The following is an 18,725-nucleotide window of genomic DNA, read 5'->3' on the forward strand; positions in this document are numbered from 1 at the left end:
CCGAACTTTGAAGTCCAAATTGAGACTCAACTCTTGGTTACACCCGTAGTGAGGGGATTTTGAATTGTAACGGGTATTCCGTGTAATTATATCGGATAAAGCTTCAAGAAGCCTCAGTTGCTTTCTTTCTATAAAATGTTCGAGGCTTACGCCTCAAATTGGTGGGATGCGCGCCTCATATAATTAGTTAATGGAAAAGGAAAAAGTATATAATATTTTGTAAAGGTAATTTACATCTTGTTAATCACCAATAAAACAAAATAAAATATGCTCTCACAAAACTCCTTTTTTTCTGATAGATGGCTCGCAGGGTGAACATTCCATTTATTTCATTAAAAACCGAATTGAATAAATCAAATTTTCAAAAACTAAACTTATAAAACATAAAACTGAACCAAAACGGAATTACTTGATTCTTACTTGGGCTGCATTTGGCACTCGTTATCTTAACGACTCATCTCCTTTTTGTAATTATAAATTCAATGTTCATAGAAACATTTTAGGAGATAAGTCCTTAAAAGTAAACATTCAGTTTATTATGACTTAGAATATCCCCGATGGATGGCCCACCACCCACCTACACTGGTATAATTAACAAACATTCAGGGATTGAACTCATTGGCCGAGGCCCATGAGTGAAACAGTTAAGACTAATCATAGACGTCTGCCTAATGCATCCATTGATGATCATACAGCTGTTCTCAATGAATTTTTTCTCCCAAATATAACATTTAGAATTGTAAGAAACTATGGGGGTGTTTGAAACCATGAGCGTCTATTCAATAAACGCTGCCACATAAGCACCACTTCAGCATTACGTCCATTATGTTGATCTGTACGCATAGAAACTTGCAAAAATAGGTCTTGATTTATATGCACATCTACTGTTGGGGGAATATTCATTTTAGCACTTCCTCCAACAGGTAGACATTCACTGTTTTGCTGATGTGGTGCCTAATTGTCAATAAACGATTTTATTATTGTTTTTCTAGGTTTTACAAACAAATCAAGTGAACAATTACAAACATTTAGTGGACAAATGGAAGCTATACCAAACACATATTATAGAATTTGGACTGATTTTGTCCTTTTGATGCTGGAGAGCCGAGTTGACGGAGATGATGGACCCTGTACATAATACCAATTTCCAACTCCAGAGATTACAAGTGGACCGCATTGACATTGTTGATTGGGACTCTGCCTAATTCTGTTTTCTTTACGAGGTTTTCCAAATCTTGGGAAAACTTTTGATTCCATAATGTAGTATCTTGATTACCTTGATAATAAAAGGAAAAAGATAAAAGAAAATATAGAGAAACAATTTCTGTACAAGACTTGTGGAAGAAGAGAGATGATTTGCACCTCGCCATATGCAGAACTTCTTCTCATCAGTCAGGTCTTGCAGGAAAGGCCTTACCCAACCTGGAAGCACTGGTTTCAGAGCCAGGAACCGTAAGCAAGTTCCCACTATCAGACATGTAATAGTAGTTGTAGTTGATCCTGGTAACCAAATCCGCTAAATGAGGGAAGTGACCCACATTGAGTTTGAAGGATAGAACCTACATGCGAATGGCCAATCAAAGAAACAATTAATGAAAGAATACATGGTTGACACCATATATATATATATCAGGGTCCGTGGCTCACAGGAATAAGGGTCTGGAATCAGGTCCATTCTGATTCCAACCATTTGGTTGAGCAAAATCAGAATCATATTCCCATTCCTAATGGAATGCCATTTGAGGGAATGGCTATTCCCACCCCCTCCCTTGGGAATTAGAATCCATTCCAGCCAATTCCAATTCCAACTGTGAACCAAAGGGACTGTCTTGAAAGCTGACACAGATGATCCAACAGGTAATAAAATAAAGGGGTGAACAGAAGGCTACTCTGAGAAGAAATGCAATGCAATCATCGAATTGTTTCTCAATCCTGTCAATTTCCATCTCACATCTCGCCTTGATAGCAAGGGCTGCTCCACTGCTATTTAGTGTCTGTTGTATGGAGTAGAAGTCAAGAGCTAATCCAAGGATTATCTTGATCCTATTTGCAATCAAGGCCCACTGCAAATTCATTGCAGATTATCAGACAACCACATGCAATGCTTTCTCACAAGATTCCAGTGCAGAGCAGTTTTAATATATTTCAAATCTCAACAGTAATGAGATGGTTACACTACCAACTTATCTGGAACCACAAAGCACTGCCGCTGAATAGACAATAGATAGGCCTCATGCACTTCTATGACTTCATCAAGAGAACCAGCAGATGACATACCTTGGCAGAGTTCAAGCCATGCACTGTGAAAAACCTGCTTATTCTAACCTGGTCAGAGATCAAAGATTGCTGAAATTCCTTCATGAAAAAGAATTGACACAAAAATTGGATCTTACTCTATCCATGACATATTGGTGAAAAGCATCAACAAAGTGGAGGAGTTTCTGCTCAATTAACCAGTGATGCTTGCGATTGATTGTTGCAGTGCCCCTACCCTAAAATAGGTGAAATTACAAATAAAAAATGCTTCAATCTCAACAAATGTTCTCTCACATCAAAAAATGGTAGCGAAATCAACCATATCTAGGTATCTACAAGGAAATAATGGGGGGAAAAGAGGAAGAAGTCGAAGAACAACCTTCCACATCCACCTTCGAGTTTCATCAAGAACAAATTTTGCACGCTTCACTTTCAACAAGAAACCCATCACCTAAACCCAATAAATACTAACTGATCAAGAATAATGTCACGATCCCTATAACATGAATGCAAACCTAGACATAAACCTTACCTGATTGTATTTCTTAATTGCCTCTGTATTAGCAATAAGCTCTAGAGGCCAAGAGACCTGTCGCACACAAATACCAACTTATAAATCTTTAAGCAAAAATACAAGGCAAATGAATCAAAACAATGAAAAGATATCAGGGTCGGTCAAGTCAAGCAATAGAAGCTGGAGGCATACCTTGTATGTGAACTTCAGCAAATCAAGGGCATCAATGCCAAGACAGTGGTTGCGACCTTTATGAAGAGTGGAGACAGGGCTAGCTGCAATACTTTGTACATCACCACCTGGGTGATGCCCTTTTGTAATTGTCACAACCAATGAATCTGGTGCACTGAGAAGCATCCTATCAGCAGAATTTCTAATGGATTCCTGTAGTCAATAAAGGTACTGTAATTATTATCTCGAAAGCAAGTAAAAATTGATCAAATGCCCACCAGGTAGACCTCAGGTTTTTCACATACTGGCAAATGTGGTACCCAAACAGCTAGATGAGAGTTAAGAAGAAACCATCCGAACTCTGAGAGGGTCTACAACTCTCTTCATTTCCATCTGCACAGAGCAATGGAAAAGCCTGTGGGAGAGATAGGACCACCTCCATTTATAGAGGGAGATTAGAGTTGGTCAGCCCACCTAGAAAAACTTCATAGGTCAAGAACCAAATTGAATGATGACCGTAACATCAATTTTGAAATTGTCCAATGGCCATAAAAGAACATCATATCAGTCCAATAAATGATCCTGATGAATATAATCATGAAGTGGTTTAATTTTTTGGTATATAGGTAGGGAACCATGTTGTAAATTACATTTGGCAATCAAGAAAAAACATGTAGAAAAAATGAGTCAACAGAAATGCAAATGTTGGGATGGATGAGTGGGAAAATTATAAAGGATAAGATCAGAATGTATTTAGGAACCTAGTTAGTAGCCACGGTAGGTGATAAAATAAGAAAAAGTAAACTAAGATGGTTTGGTCAAATGTAGACAAGGCCATCTAAAACAACAGCAAGAAATAATCTATTATTGCGAGTTGAAGAGTCCAGATGAGCTAGAGGCAGACCAAAAGGACATAGGTTGAAGTAGTGAGAAATGACTTCAGGGCCCATTATTTAACAATGGATGACAATTACAGAGTGGAATGGCAAAGCAGGATTCATGTAGCCAATCACCCAATCCCATATAGTTGGGACAAGGCTGAATTGAGTTGAAGTAGGGAAACCATCAAATGGTGTCTCCTATTGTCCTGCACATATGCCAGGTATGTTACTGGCTGTGACCAACCTTAGCGTCTTCCTGATGGGTATACTAGGTTTCTTTGCATATCTTTTTCTGCAAGACATGACTAGCTGCACCTGTAGTATGGTGTTCAACTCAAAATCATCATCCAACAATTCTGCCTTATCTAGCTTATCAAAAACTACAGCCAGAAAATGCTGCAGCATGTCACCTGAAGTTCATTATAGAAAGATCTTATGTCAATAACAAAATTATATATTTAATTAAGCAAACAGGTAACGGACCAAAAAAATCCAAAAAATAGAGGTTCAGAAGACCAGAAAATACCTGAACCTAACAAATAAATAGCACGTAATACTCCAAGTTCATCCATTAATCGCCAACCATTCATCAGTTTCAACAAGATATGCCTCCCTATACAGTCCACCTAGGGAATATAAACCATAAGAATTTTGATTTAGATAAACATCAAGCTGACATAAGGAAGTTTCTGGATTTATCTGGAGGGATCTACCTGTTTCTTAATGTAGATAATAAGACATTCTTGTATAATAACCAGAGGAAGTGGGGTCTCCTTTGGTTCAACACTTTCAATCCAATTGAGAACTTTTGATGTTAAGGTGCTATTTTTCTGGAATGGTAAAAGCTCCGATATACTGAGGTTTTCCTATTGCAAAGTAAAAAGGAAAAAATGACTTCATGAACTACATGCCTAGAAAATGGCATAAAAATAGAAATATTCCAAGAACCAGAAATCTACCAGTACCTGAACAGAAGGAAGAAGAGTTGAGAAAGAAAATAATGTTTCTATTGCCTTTGCATCATCCTGTGATTGAATGTATTCTGACACACCAAATTGAAAACCAAAACTATAATCTGTTCCATTGGCTGCAAGGGATATTCCACTATTCACACCAAAGATAGCCTCCCTCAAGCTCTCATCATTCAGAGGAGGAAGATGTAAATTTCTAGATAAGTTCAACATATTCCAAATGGCCCTATTTTTATCAAGAGATGTTTGGCACATGGTAATGATGGGATTTTCAGGAGAAAATGATTGAACAAGTGGTGATTCCTGCACAGAATTTGTGGTTAATTTCTCCTTTTTCACTTCATGGAAGGAATTTGCATCCTTCATTGCAGACCCTAAATCTTTTTTCTGGGACAGTGTTTCCAATAGGAACTTAAACCAAGTCTTCTCTGAACAGACTGAAACCGGTGAGATTACCCCATTTTCTTTGGCCAGCTTTTGTTTGTCCATGTAAGCTTCAACCAAATGTGCCATCACAAGGTTCAATGATTCATCCAGTCTAACATAATTAGAGATGTGATCACCATCACCTACGAGACCCACCAATGATATACAGAAAACCTCTGACAAAGTTAACCCACCTACACTCTTCCCATGATGCAGCTCACTTGCATTACTTCTACTTATAGATCTTATGCAGCCATCAATATCATGATCACTGCCAACATCAGATATTGCTGTGTATTCCCGTCGAACATGCCGGATCAGCCGTAATGATTTTCCCGCAGACACAATGGCCTTTGCTATGTCCCTAATGAACAGAGGGCAGACTTCAAGGTCCATTCCTTTCTGATCTCTCCCCTTTAGAGAACTATGTGATATGGGATCTCTGTCAACCATTCCCTTCTTGTCACCAGCCACAGACTCACCAGCATTGGAACAAGTACCCACAGATGACCCACGATTTAATTTTTGACATACTTGCCTCAGTAGATAGCTCTTTTCCCAGAATGTTGCTTGATCAATTGCAATTGTTTCATTGGCATAGAAGAACATCTGCAAATAATGGCACTGTAGTATCAGAAAGAATATGACGTTGAACCAAGACAGGAACAAGTATCAGAACCTATCATGTGTACATTTATTTGATGGGATTCCTGCAGTCCACATTATATTTACAAAGCAACAGAAAATAATTATTTCTCATGAAACAAAAAGCACCATTGGAATAAACACTGAAGCACTAAATGAACTCTATCATACACCTATGGATGACAATAAAAATGCAGTGAAGTTATATTTCCCACATAGATGGTGAAAAGTACTTAAAAACATAGACTAGAAGTCCAGAAGTTAATTTATATGTTGCAAGGAAAAAAATTCAAGATCCTACACCACAATCATGAAGTCTCTGACTCTGGCACAGGTTTTCACATGGGCTGTTCATCCTTTTGAATGAGTTCGCAAAACAAAATGAGAGCATAAATCATGTAAGTCTTTCAAGAGTGGAAAACATAAAAACAATGTCAGAGAATTCTAGCATACTATGACTGTTGGAATAAGGTGTAGTAGGAAGAGGACGGTAGAGGGTGCTTGATAGAGAAGGGCTGGAAGATGTGACATACAGGCTTGAAAAGATATATTTGTGTATATGTTTATGCATGTATTCATGTTTAAACATAAATGAATATATCCATGTTTATGCACAAAAAAAATGCCGTGTATGTATAAATGGTGCTTCTAATAAGATGTATATGTATTATGTATGTAAGGAAGAGAAGGAGAGTAAGAAATGTGAGGATGAGAGAGAAGGAAGAACAAACTGACCTCACTTATAAGGTTTTGTGAAGGAATAATTAACTTTCACAATAATGAAAGTTTTAGGAGTGCATTAAACTAAAGAAGCTACATTATAAAAAAATCGTGGGTGAACATGTTCCCAATTGAGTAAAAGATAAAAAACAGTTCATAAAATTACCTACACACAACTTTTCAGTTGATTAGATGCATGATCTAACCCACTGGGTTAAATATAAATTACAAATTTAGATCTATGTTCCTAACTTTTTGAGAGCACAATCCTGAGGCAATTCCACTGCAAAGTAGTAGAATTTACACTATGTTAAGAAGGTATCCTTCTTGCGCATTTCTAGTTTCCTACTATATATAGGTATTGGAAAAACTGCTTACCCCATACTTATGGCCATCAAAGAAGCCTTTTTCAGTAACAAATAAGCCATATTACTCAACAGAATATGTTCATAATATTGATAAAAATAGCATATGCTCATAACCATCAATGATTTAATATTTGCAATATAAAATTTGTATACATGTATGTGTACCTTACAAATTAGGCATTGCATCTAATATAGACATTCCACCAAACTTTTTGTCTCCTAAGTAGAACCATCCTCCAGCCACTTTCAGTGGAAAGTGGACTGCAATTTTATTTTTCAAGCAAATTACCCTAGTCTAACTCCAACATCTCTTGGCTTATATGGCAGTGCACAACAGCATGCCCCAGTCCCTGTTGCATGTGTCATATGTATGGTAAAAAAGAAGTGTTGCAACCTGGGCTAGACTCAACCAAACCATATTATGCTGGAATCTTCTGGCCTGTAACTGGGCTTCAGTTAGGAAATCGCAACACAATTTAGGATCCATTTGATAACAGCTGAACTAGCTAAACTGAAAGACTTATTGCTTTGTCTTTTAATTGTTAAAATAATTAAATAGTAAAATTTTTATGTAGTGGTCTACCCAACTTCAGTTTCAGCCATTAAGGAGCTCACAGCCTCCTTAAAATCTTATTTACTAAAAGACAAAGCAATAAGATTTTCACTTCAGCATCTTTAACTGTTATCAAACAGCCCCTTAATGTTGAGTTGCGGTTGGCTTCCAGACCCACAAAAATTCATTTTATATACACAAATAAAGGGAGTATGCAAGACATAAATAACAAAGTTTTAGGTGTGACTGTGAATAAACTTGAGTTAAACATCGAAAAGTGAAAATACCAATTTCAATTGCTTCTGGCTCGCATGGCATTGCAAGCTAACCCTAATGAATATAAACCAAAATAGGTTAGGCAAAGTAAAACTAATAAAGATCAGGTGAACAGATTTGGTTTCTCCAGGCCGTTTGCTTAGTTCTTAGGGTTGGGCTCACATGGTATTGCAAGCTAAGCCTAACAAATATAGACCAAAATAAGTTAGGCAAGGTAAAACTAAAAAAGATCAGGTGAGCAGATTTGGTTTCTCCAGGCCATTTGCATAGTTTTTAGGGTTGGGCCTGTGTTGACCACTAACCTGAACCAATGTGCTCAAGTTCCATCTAAGAGGACAAGGAGGATAATATTTTACTCGGTTTCTTATCCTTACATGAATATTAACTTAACAATGTCCACTTTTTTATCAATCTTATCAAGATATCATATGAAAAAACCAAGTATATTACCTCTTCAAATGGATCATCAAGAACTCCATCATAAAGCCAGGAATCAAGCCTTTCAATATATGGAAGTAAACTCCCTACAAATACATATAGTAGCATCTGATATGCTTCTTCCTGCCATTAGCAAAAACTGTTAATTAGAACCACAAAAACTAAGACAATAAAAAGACAAAAGACTAGAGCATAAAGCATGTCCAGGAATGCTTCTACAACCTCTCCACCTTGCACGAAACAAACTTCATTTAACTTCTTATAAAGATGATCAAGGATATGAACAGACACCTCAGCAGCTGGAACAGAAGAATTGGGTTCAAAATAAGCACCTGGAATTGCTCCATGAACTACTTGTAGTAGAAATTCAGCTTGCGAGCAAAGACTGATAAATCAACGAGAGACCGTCAGCATAAATCTATCATAACAAGATGAAAATAAATAACAAAACAAGCAACAGGGTGATGGGTGCAAAGAAGCACTTATAGAACCAGAAGCAATACAAGGGATCAGAGTATCTGCAAAACAGATTTAGGTCTGAAGGTCACCATGTGGAAAAAATGCCAAGGCAGTGTTATCAAAGCATCAATTGACTAATCAACCAACTAGTCAGTTGATAATCGATGCAGTTGCCTAGGATAACTAAGCATTGACTAGGTTGATCGGTTGATCATTGACTAGTCAGCTTAGTTAACAACAATGTTATTATGAAGCTTTGTATGTTTGTATCTCTAATTATTGAATTGATATAGAATATGTTTGTACTTTGTTATATTTAAACTGTTGCTTTAAATATGTGATGGAGCACAATTGATGGTATGTAAAATAGAAAAAAAGGCATAAAATAAATAAGGAGTTTTTTTGAGTTTTCTCCCAGTGTGTTTGTATCTCTAATTATTGAATTGATATAGAATATGTTTGTACTTTGTTATATTTATGCTGTTGCTTTAAATATTTGTGATGGAGCACAATTGATGGTATGTAAAATAGAAAAAAAAGGCATAAAATAAAATAAGGAGTTCTTTGGAGTTTTCTCCCAATGAATCGTGTATTAGTATGAAGTTTCCACAAAGGGCACGTTGGTAGGGTGTTCACAGTCCAGTTTGGTTCAGTTTGGAGAAGATCTCAGACCAAACCAATAAATTGCAGTCTGAGAAATTCTCGGACCAAACGAAATCATTTTAATATAGAAACCAAACCATTTTATTACAGTTTGATCTGGTTTCTAATATGGTTTAGGCCATTCTATTGAGCTTAATCCAATTAGAAAGCCCAAATAACATATTTTATATGTATAATATTATATTATATATATATATATTCCGGTTTATGGTTTGGTTCACATTCTAAAATTCAGAAAACTGAACCAGACCATGTCTTAAGTCCAGACCAAAGCAAACCTCCAATTTCAGTTTGGTTCGATTCAGTTCAGTTTGGCAGTCTGGACCATATAATAAACACCCCTACATGTTGGGTAATTAATGGTGCACTTTCGGAAAACAAAGGCTATAATTTCCTACCCAGCCTAACTTTTTCTATGTTTGCAAATTTTAAACCAAATAATCAATATCATTTTTTGTCTCATGATTATAGTCTATATTAACTTGTTTGTGGCACTGCATCAATATCTTAAATTTAGAACACACTTTTTTCATCAACTAGTCACACTGACTAGCAAGGCCAAAATGACTAGTCGTTGCATTGATAAGAATATAAGATTGTGCCGAAGGTTAGGTCAATATCCAGTCCATCTTTTCCAAGATCAGATAGCTGGGTCCAACATTGGTCATGGGCTTTTGAGCTTTATGGGTCAAGACACTGAGACACTAAGTGCCCATTTGGGAGGGCTTTCATGCAGTGACTTCTGGCATTGCAAGGTAGGCCCCACACAGAAGGTTGTGAAGCTATGTTTGGTGAAAAACCTTGAAAGCCCAAAAGCACTTACACTGAGCTGAGAATTGACTTTCCAGTGAAGCTAGTTTTGGTAGCTTCTTTGAAGCAGGTCAAGCCATGAACAGCCTACAAGCCATGTTTGGTGAAAAATCCAGAGAGCCAAGTCAATCACCCTGTTGAAAGGGTGTCCATGTCAGCCTCTTAGAATAGCTTATCCAGAGTACCTTGCCAAGATTATCTGACTTCTTAGGCAGATAAGCCAGTTGTCAAGAAACATAGTTTACATTATTCATGCAACCAAACCAAAGCTTATCTTAAGCTCAACCCACCCAAATGGACCCCAAGACTGAAGATTAGCTGGTAAAGGCACTTAACACTTTTTTCAAAACACCCAAAAGAAAAAAGTTCAACCATCTCAGTTCATACTACATTTCACTCATCATGCTCCTTAATTTCAACTATCAACAAGTGTTCAACTAACACGGTCATAGTCAAAGAACCTTGACAAAGCATTTGCTAATCCCAGGAGGGTTGGAGTGGTTATTGTATCAGATTCAGCTATCTTCATTTCCTCCTTCAGAGCAATGCTTCGCAACCTCTGTTGCACAAAACATGATAAGCTATCTTTCTAGAAGGTATACATACTAAAAAACTAAATAAGGAACAAATATTGTAATTTTATGTTAAGAAGATAGATACCTTATGCCATGCAGAAACAGAACTTGCAAATGCCTTTAAGGTAGGAGGTGATCTAAAAGATGACATTTCTACCTTCTTGATGAAAGCTTCTACCAGTTGTAAGCATGTTGAACTGTATATAAACTGATTGAGAATGCCACTAAGACTTGTCTGAGAAAGGTGGGAAACATATATGCCATTTTTGGCACAAAAACTTCTCCTGCTGTCATCCCAATAAAACAGTGAACCGGAGAAACCTTGTAACATTTGTAAAACACCTCTTACCTGCAACAGGAGAAAAGCAATTAGCATGAACTTTGAATAGAATTTTGCAATATTTATCATTTAGGCAACAAGACCCCTTATATATTGGTTACATGTATCAAGACAAGCATACCAGATCAAGTTCATTTATCCTTGAATTGGAGAATGGAGCTGCAAAAGGAAGACCCTCAGAGAAAATATTATGGAGCCGAACGACAAAACTTTGAGCAACTTCAGTTTCTGCTCCATCTGTTGAATAAAAGATATAGCACTGTTACAAACATGGAGGGCCTCATAGAACATACTAAAACCAGTGTTTTAAAAGGTGTGGGAGGCATACGCCTGGAGGCACGCCTCCAGGAGAGGCACTCCCAAAACACCCTGAGGCGTATGCCAAAGGCGCTGACACCTCTGAGGCATATGCCTCTTCCACTTTTTTCATGAGGCGTGTGCTAGAGGCGTATGCCTCATGCGCCTCATGCACATCTGATAATAAAAAGACATAAAAAAAAAGGAAAGGAAAGGAAAGGAAAAGAAAGGGAAGGGAAAGAAAAAGAAAGAGAAGAAAAGAAAAGGAAAGGAAAGGGAAGAAAAGATAAGGGGATTGCAAGCTCGCCTCTGCTTCGACAAGACCCCCCCTTTCAACTAATGTTATGAATCTTAATTCTTCTTAATATAAAAGATTTTTATTAAAAATAAAGAAAAATGAGATCCCCCCTTCCTCTTCATCCTCCTCCTAACCCCCTCCTCTTCAGGAGGCTTACACCTCTTCATTCTGAACTACACCTCACGCCTCTAGATAGTGGAACGCCTCGCGTCATGCCTCTGCGTTTTAAAACATTGACTAAAACATAAATAAAATCAGGAAAGAAAATACAATCACATAGGATCAATGGGGTACTAAAAACAAGGGCATTAACCCAATGTTGGTCCTAGCCATCTGGGTCTTGGGAGGGCTAGACAGGGTATGGTCCTAAACATTGGCATTGTTTGCACAAATTGGCCGCCCTCAGACTTGGGGGCCCACCATTGGAGTGGGGAGGGAAGGAGGGGAAAAATATTACAACCCCCTACACAGCAAGAAACTGTAAAGGGCCTATGTCCTTTCTGTACATTTCTATCTTGTATACATAGATACAAAAAGATTGGAAACAGCCTCTCTGTATGTACAGGGGTAAGGCTTCATATATCTGTCCCTCCCCAGACCCCACATTAGCAGGAGCCTCGTGCACTGTACTGCATTTATTTTCAAAAAGCCTCCTATTCCTTTCCATCCAGACTGTCCAAACCACTGCAGAAGGCCCTAACTTTCCATATGATCTTTCCTTGCTTAGATTAGCCTTTTAGCTTCCAACACCACAATAAGAAGATGATCCAGGTCCTCAGAAGCTTCGCCACACATAACATACTTGTTGGGCTCCACCTTCAGACCTCTTCTAGTCAATTTATCTGCTGTTAAGTACCTCCCCGACGTTGCAGTCAACATAAAAAAAAAAAAAAAGCACTTTAAGAGAGCAACAGTATTCCAAACACTATCCTCTGGAAAATTTTCCATCTCAACCTCATTTAATTTGTTGTAGAAGGATCTAACCGTGAACATTCCTAATTTGCCCCACCTCCAAACTCTCTTGTCTCCTCTTGTCAGATCCGGCATAATGGTACTAATTTATTGCATCAGCTCTAGCCACTGCCTTACCTCCCAGTCATTCAAATTCCTTACAAAAACAGGGCACCACTCACTTGACTTTCCTTCCTGAAAGAGTACTTCAGCTATCAGACAATCTTTGTTTTGCGCAATCTCAAAGAGAGAAGGAAAGATCTCTTTAGGAAGAAAGGAATGAGAGGATCTTCAACGAGAAAAGTAAATCTGAAGAACTAGTGGATTGCATAAAGGTTAAATTTGCACATTGGGTAAAAACATAAAACTCATTTAAAGTGAAAGACAGAATTGTGATGGAATGGAAACCTTCAGAAAATAACAAAATAAAGCTGAATTTTGATGGAAGCTCTTCGGGCAATCCAGGTCCGGTAGGCATTGGGGTGTATTTAGCAATTCTTTAGGTAAGGTTGTTGCCTTGTACTCAAGACCAATTGGCATTGGGGAATCTTTGAGAGATGAAGTAATGGCACTGCTGTAAGGACTAAGATTAGCGAAGCAACTTGGGCTTCAACAGGTGGAGGTGGAAAGAGACTCAAAAGTAAGTTGTATCTTGGATAAGCACACCCTAAGGGAAATAGATTACTTAGCTAAGGAGATGGGTGCTACCTTCAAATAGGTTAGGAGGACTACAAATGGGATGACAGATTCATTAGCCGTACAGGGGGTGTATAGGCAGCAATTGCTATAGGCTAAGGTGTAGTTGAACTATTCTATTGTACACAGCCACACAGGGGTTGTTGGAAGTTCTTCCAACAGTTACTTGTACTGTTCAATTGTTCATGATCTAATTTAATCAAAAAAATGGCTTCTTCTGATAAAAATAAAACTTATTTTGTCGTACAAAATTAATAGAGATCAAAAAATTAAAGAAGTACCATAGAAGATGGGATTTCCCATTTAAATATTCTGCAGACTAGTAGAAGCACACTTCAAGTAGAGCCCCAACAAGGTAGGTTCAAATAAAAAAAATATCATCTCAATGCCTGCAATAGAAAAACTAACAAGCTCAGCTCCTGGTTATTTTCGAGTTCAATTATTTATTCCTAAAATGCTTTAATCCATTGGATAGTTTCTGTCAGCAACATCTTACAATAGTTCTCAATATTTTCAAATCACCTAGTTAACATGTCAGACCACTGATTTAGACAGCCCATGCACTATCATAACTTGTAGAGGAAGTTAGCCATATAGATTAGTCAGACCTACCATTCAATACAGATGCTTGAACACCATGAATATGGTGAATCACAATGTGGCCAGTATATTATTAGTTTTAATTTTAAACACTGGCATCCAACATGATGTAAGAGATCCACAGTGTTCAAGGCACTCATTAAAAGAGAAGTTTGACCAACCCATATGCATAGCTTTGTTCTAACTTTTAGAATATACACTAAGTAAAAGCATATATCTGTACATATAACAAAAAAGGGTATTGTTATAAAGTCCCCTGATGATAAAAACAAGACAAGAAACAAGTGTCATGCAACATATTTATAACATTTTTTTTAGGTTAATATTATAGTTAGATTGCATATTAATTATATAAGTTCTGTATACATCCATCAATAGTCCTGTTTAGTGATTGACTTATCAAGAGAAGGAGAAAGGTACAAGAGTAATGGAAAAAGAACAGTCGGTCAATTTCACTTGGGAAATTAGATATTAAATTCGTTTCAAATTATTACAATATAGCTCATTTGTTGGGACAGTTCTTGCATTCATCTTGCAGATAAAAGAATTTGTTAATGTATAAACCAAAGAGATGGAACACAAGTATAAGTCCCTTTGATTCCAAGGGGAAGAAAAAGAAGAACCTGTGAAAAGCTTATAATCATTGACAGATTAATTGGAATCTACAAAAAGCTTATAATCATTTCCAGTTTGGTGAATAAAGGGAACTTCCGATTTAGTTCAGTCCCCTACAATGTATATACAAACCCAAGTTGAAACCTACAACAAACCTTATAAGTTAGATCATAGCTAACGTAAAACTAGAATTAGCAATTTTTTAAGTTGTAGCTGCGGAATTCGTTATGACCAGAACACAAGCATATAGAGGGCATACAGAGTGTTCATCAAGTAGATAAAGCTTCACATGTGAGACATACATATTTGGAAAGTCAAAAGCATAGTAGAAACCTAAAAGAATCGAAATTTAGCACCGCAGAAAATCACCTTTTAGTTTCACCAGGACGCATTTTATGTTTCGTTAAAAATAAAATCTTTTCGAAAAGGATTACATGGAAAACATTAACACTATAGCCTATTAATTACGTGCGAAGTTCTATAAAATACCACATTAGTAGTGCGTGGACTGAATGTGATCCCTTCTCTACCAACAAAAGTTTGGCACAAACCAGCCAAGCATGGCAAAAGCAGATTTAAAAAGAAGAAGAAGAAGAAGAAGAAGAAGAATGATCTGATTCTCCAATGTTCACACTCCACAGCCAATATTGATCTTGCTCTGCAACCGGTTAATCGCCCTTCAAAAGTCTCCACCAATCTCAAGTTCGAACATCATACCAACCCCTACGGTCCTTCAACCAAGAAAGAATGGTTATTTTTACACCCAGAAGGAAAGATTTTTAAATGGGGATTTTCAAACGAGTTAAATACTGAAAAGTTAAAGCCTCCCCTCTGGTATCTGAGAAATACTAAAACATTCCCTTTGGTTTCTGAAATTGACTAAAGAGTGCCCTTGTCAGAATACCATGCCGTCATCTCTGACTGAATTGACAAAAAGACTCTTTTGCCCTCAACCATCCTTTAAATTTTCAAAAGATAGAGTGAAGCTCTGAAGGGATCTTGCCATAAAACCCGTAACCCACAAGCATAGAAGAAACCATTTTGAAGGAAATTCAAGACGTTTTGTAAGCCTTTGGGCTCCATGTTCATGCCCACAGCATCATCAGTGCTGCAACTAAATCTCATGCAGAGATTCTTTCCTGCTATTGCATTGGTTGCTTTGTAGCCTCGCAAATTTGCTAAATCTGAAACCAGTCGCAAATAGGATATCATGGTCAGCATACGAATCTCTGTAACTCTCTAACATAGGGGGAAATCTGCAACTCTGTAACAATTCCGTAAAAAGAAGAATCATTTTTCTGAAAAAAAAAATGTAAGCTGGAAGGTGGATCATGAGATGCAAATTCTGTAAACCTGTAAAATCTGTAAATCCTGTAAGCTGGTTATTTCCCACTGTACAAGAGTCCTGCAATTTTGTTGGTTGAACAGAAGTTCCTTTTGCAGAGCACAGGAATCAGCGATGGCATGGCGGTGAACACGGACAAATTCAAGAAGATGCAAAGGCCTACGGTAGAAAGTAACGGCCGGGGTGGGTGGGTGATGATCGGCGAAGGGAGCGACAAGCAAAAGTAATTCCACAAGGTGAATTGGCAGGAAACAAGCCACTTGGTCTTCGAGCCGATGTGACATGTGAGGTGAAATTTTACTTGGAAGGAGTACAAAAGAAATGCAAATATGTTGACAATCAACGCTTTGTGACAATTAAAATGCCAACATTTAACTTTGACCACAAGTGGCGGTGGTTTAATCCAAACAGCCACACTGGACTCAGCTTTGATATTGGAAGGTGAATCGCTGGATTAGCTGAATAACATTTAGGACTAACATGGGAGAAAAGGGGTGAATAACATTTAGAATAGAATTCCAATTTGCAATGGGTTCTCTATATATCCCACTAACACTATGATTGTGTTTGGTATCATTGTCATTTTAGGTTGAAACGTTTTGAGTAGTGTAAGTGGTGCAAGTTTCAGTGGTTAGAGGAGAAACTGTTTGGTTAATTTAATGAATGTTTATAGTCTCAACAGCAGTGCTCACTAGATTGTTTATAGTAGATATGTATTTGGTATGTCCTGTTTCACATTGGAGTGTTTAAAGTTAAATTTTTATTTCTAGGTAACACCAATCATACTTTATGCCAATCTAATGGACAAGAATTTTCCAAACCCAGAATTTCATCGGACTTTATTTTTCTCCAATGTACAGGCCGGGGTGTTATGTCTGTAAATGTTTTATCAAGAGCTTCAGGCTGCTTCAAGAAGAAAGACGATGGAGCTTATGCAGTGAAGAAGACTAAGGCTATATAACTTTGCTTAAGGTGTTGTATGATACGCGATGCATCTTATCAATTCATCACCATGCCACATCGGATGACAAGTAAGTGCCACATCAGCTAAAACATTGTGAGACACAGTGGCTGTTGGGGGAAACCTCAATTTGATGTTTCCTCCAACACCCCCGTGTTGCTATTTTCAGACAAAACGTTTTTTTTACTGTTTTGAATTGAAACAGTCTCAATCAAATAATAAATTCCCATTGTAATTCAAAACGCCTAGGTTGCATTGATGTGGCAGGGTTTCAACTGGGAACGACAATGGTGCCAAATATAACCTATATCAGTTGCTACTTGCTGCACAACCCAACCCCCATGAATTGGCAAGACCTGGATGTGTTGCTCGAACTATTGTGTATCACTTGCTACTAACCAATCACAATACACCAGTGTTTTGTGCAGACTGTGCACTGGCATGCGGGCCTACATGTATGAAACTTGGATGATACATTTAGGGCTGTTAAGGGGTCGGACTTGCCTGATGGACCCGAGCGGACCGAACCAATTATAGCATTTCTAGTTTCATTATTTTGTCTAGATTAATAACTAGATTGGTTCTAGTTCTTGCTTGTCCTGAACCAATTCTGACCCAAAAATTGATTATTTTTTTAAATATATAATACTTTCTTAATTTTCTTATAATTTGTACCATATGTTATATTTGAAATGATAAATTCGATAGATAATAAATAAGATAATATTAATTAAAAATATTTTAACTATTAATATATAGATAATTTAGTATTTTTCTATCATTTTTATTATGCTTATATTATCAAATTTTAAATTTTAAGTTATTATTTAAATAAGTAAATATAATTTTCAATATAACCGGGTTCAGACCTGACTATTAAACAAGATGGTTCTGAGTTTATGATTTTGTTCCAATTAATAATCAATTTGGGACTGGTTCTACCTAAACCCGACCTGTTGACAGCCCTAGATACACAGTAAGTAGTGAATCTCAAGTCAATTTGGTATGTTTCCCACTTTATAACATCTTGCTTCAAAAAAAGAAAAAGAAAACTTTATGACATTAGCTCTCTTTGTATTGGGAGGTGAGGTGAGGCTTTTCCTTACCAATAGGTGTGAAACCATGATAGGACTCAAGATTCAAAGATCAAAATATTGAGAGAGACGGTTCAACCCAGGGTCAGAATTTATAAGCACAGAGTACTGTTGGGGTGGGTGCCAGCTCGGAATTGATGCCAGTTCACGTGGGCATTGGTGTATAGAGTGTGGGTTGTTGCCAATTTGAATGTTTATAGCTCTGCAGTGAAAATTAAAAATCTGCATTGGGCCTATCCGTACTTCTCTGCAAAATATTTGAGCAACCACTATTTGCAAGCTTTGACATTACATGATGCCATAATTAAGCCTTTTATTATTAAAGACATAAGATGTTTTTGCTGGAGCATATTAAGCCTTTTATTATTTTGTTATTGTTGTTATTTTTTTCAATAGTGATTTCATTTTTTTATTTTTAAATTTGAGTGTGGTGTAATTATACTTTGTTAACTTTTCCCAATATTTTATACATAATTTTTCATATTTTAGTATTTTCACAATATTTATATTTCTTCCCTATTTTTTTCATATTGCTAAGCAAAATTCTTAAACTTACTCCAAAATTTTCCCCATCCACCAATGACAACATTCTAATACTGAAATTTCAAATATGCATGCCATATGTTTGGCTCATTTTGTTTCAGATTTGCATCTCTTAGTGTCAGATTCTGTGGTCCTTTTTTTTTTTCTTGAGAAACTTTAATAATTGGGTCGGAAAACATGTATGCAAGTGGGGAAATCAAAAGGCAATTATTTCGATTGCCCTTCCTCCTATACACGAACAAGAAGATAAACTGCAAGC

At 37.0% G+C, this 18,725-nt stretch overlaps 1 protein-coding gene across 3 annotated transcripts; it reads right to left on the reverse strand.

The window, feature by feature from the left end:
• Window positions 1–951: 951 nt before the first annotated feature.
• On the reverse strand, window positions 952–16,068 carry EMB1427 (Spc97 / Spc98 family of spindle pole body (SBP) component). Of its 3 annotated transcripts, none has more exons than XR_016100896.1 (20): window positions 15,877–16,068; window positions 15,013–15,787; window positions 13,590–13,697; window positions 11,188–11,303; window positions 10,812–11,075; window positions 10,613–10,710; window positions 8,442–8,604; window positions 8,232–8,342; window positions 4,788–5,828; window positions 4,536–4,688; window positions 4,349–4,448; window positions 4,138–4,232; window positions 2,963–3,154; window positions 2,789–2,845; window positions 2,636–2,707; window positions 2,394–2,492; window positions 2,180–2,311; window positions 1,648–2,063; window positions 1,363–1,559; window positions 952–1,276 (listed from the first exon to the last, which is right to left on the reverse strand). XR_016100896.1 is itself a non-coding variant. In XM_088950467.1 (20 exons), the coding sequence occupies exons 3-19, from the start codon at window positions 13,609–13,611 to the stop codon at window positions 1,389–1,391; spliced, it is 3,060 nt and encodes a 1,019-aa protein (XP_088806593.1). In that variant the 5' UTR covers window positions 13,612–13,697; window positions 15,013–15,787; window positions 15,877–16,068; the 3' UTR covers window positions 952–1,276; window positions 1,363–1,388. The 3 variants fall into 3 exon arrangements, 2 of the variants coding, with proteins under 2 accessions (XP_088806593.1, XP_088806592.1); XM_088950467.1 differs by having other exon boundaries at window positions 1,890–2,063; XM_088950466.1 differs by having other exon boundaries at window positions 952–1,559; window positions 1,890–2,063.
• Window positions 16,069–18,725: the final 2,657 nt, after the last annotated feature.

This window comes from Nelumbo lutea, chromosome 6 (genome assembly GCF_056320005.1).
Source record: "Nelumbo lutea isolate HS-2025 chromosome 6, American lotus-T2T, whole genome shotgun sequence".
Lineage (NCBI taxonomy): Eukaryota > Viridiplantae > Streptophyta > Magnoliopsida > Proteales > Nelumbonaceae > Nelumbo > Nelumbo lutea.

Coding starts and splice junctions, on each gene's coding strand:
- EMB1427 (XM_088950467.1), bottom strand. CDS start 13,611: ATGGGAAATCCCATCTTCTATG. Junction 11,076..11,187: donor GGATAAATGAACTTGATCTG/GTATGCTTGTCT, acceptor CTCCTGTTGCAG/GTAAGAGGTGTTTTACAAAT. Junction 4,689..4,787: donor CTCTTCTTCCTTCTGTTCAG/GTACTGGTAGAT, acceptor ACTTTGCAATAG/GAAAACCTCAGTATATCGGA.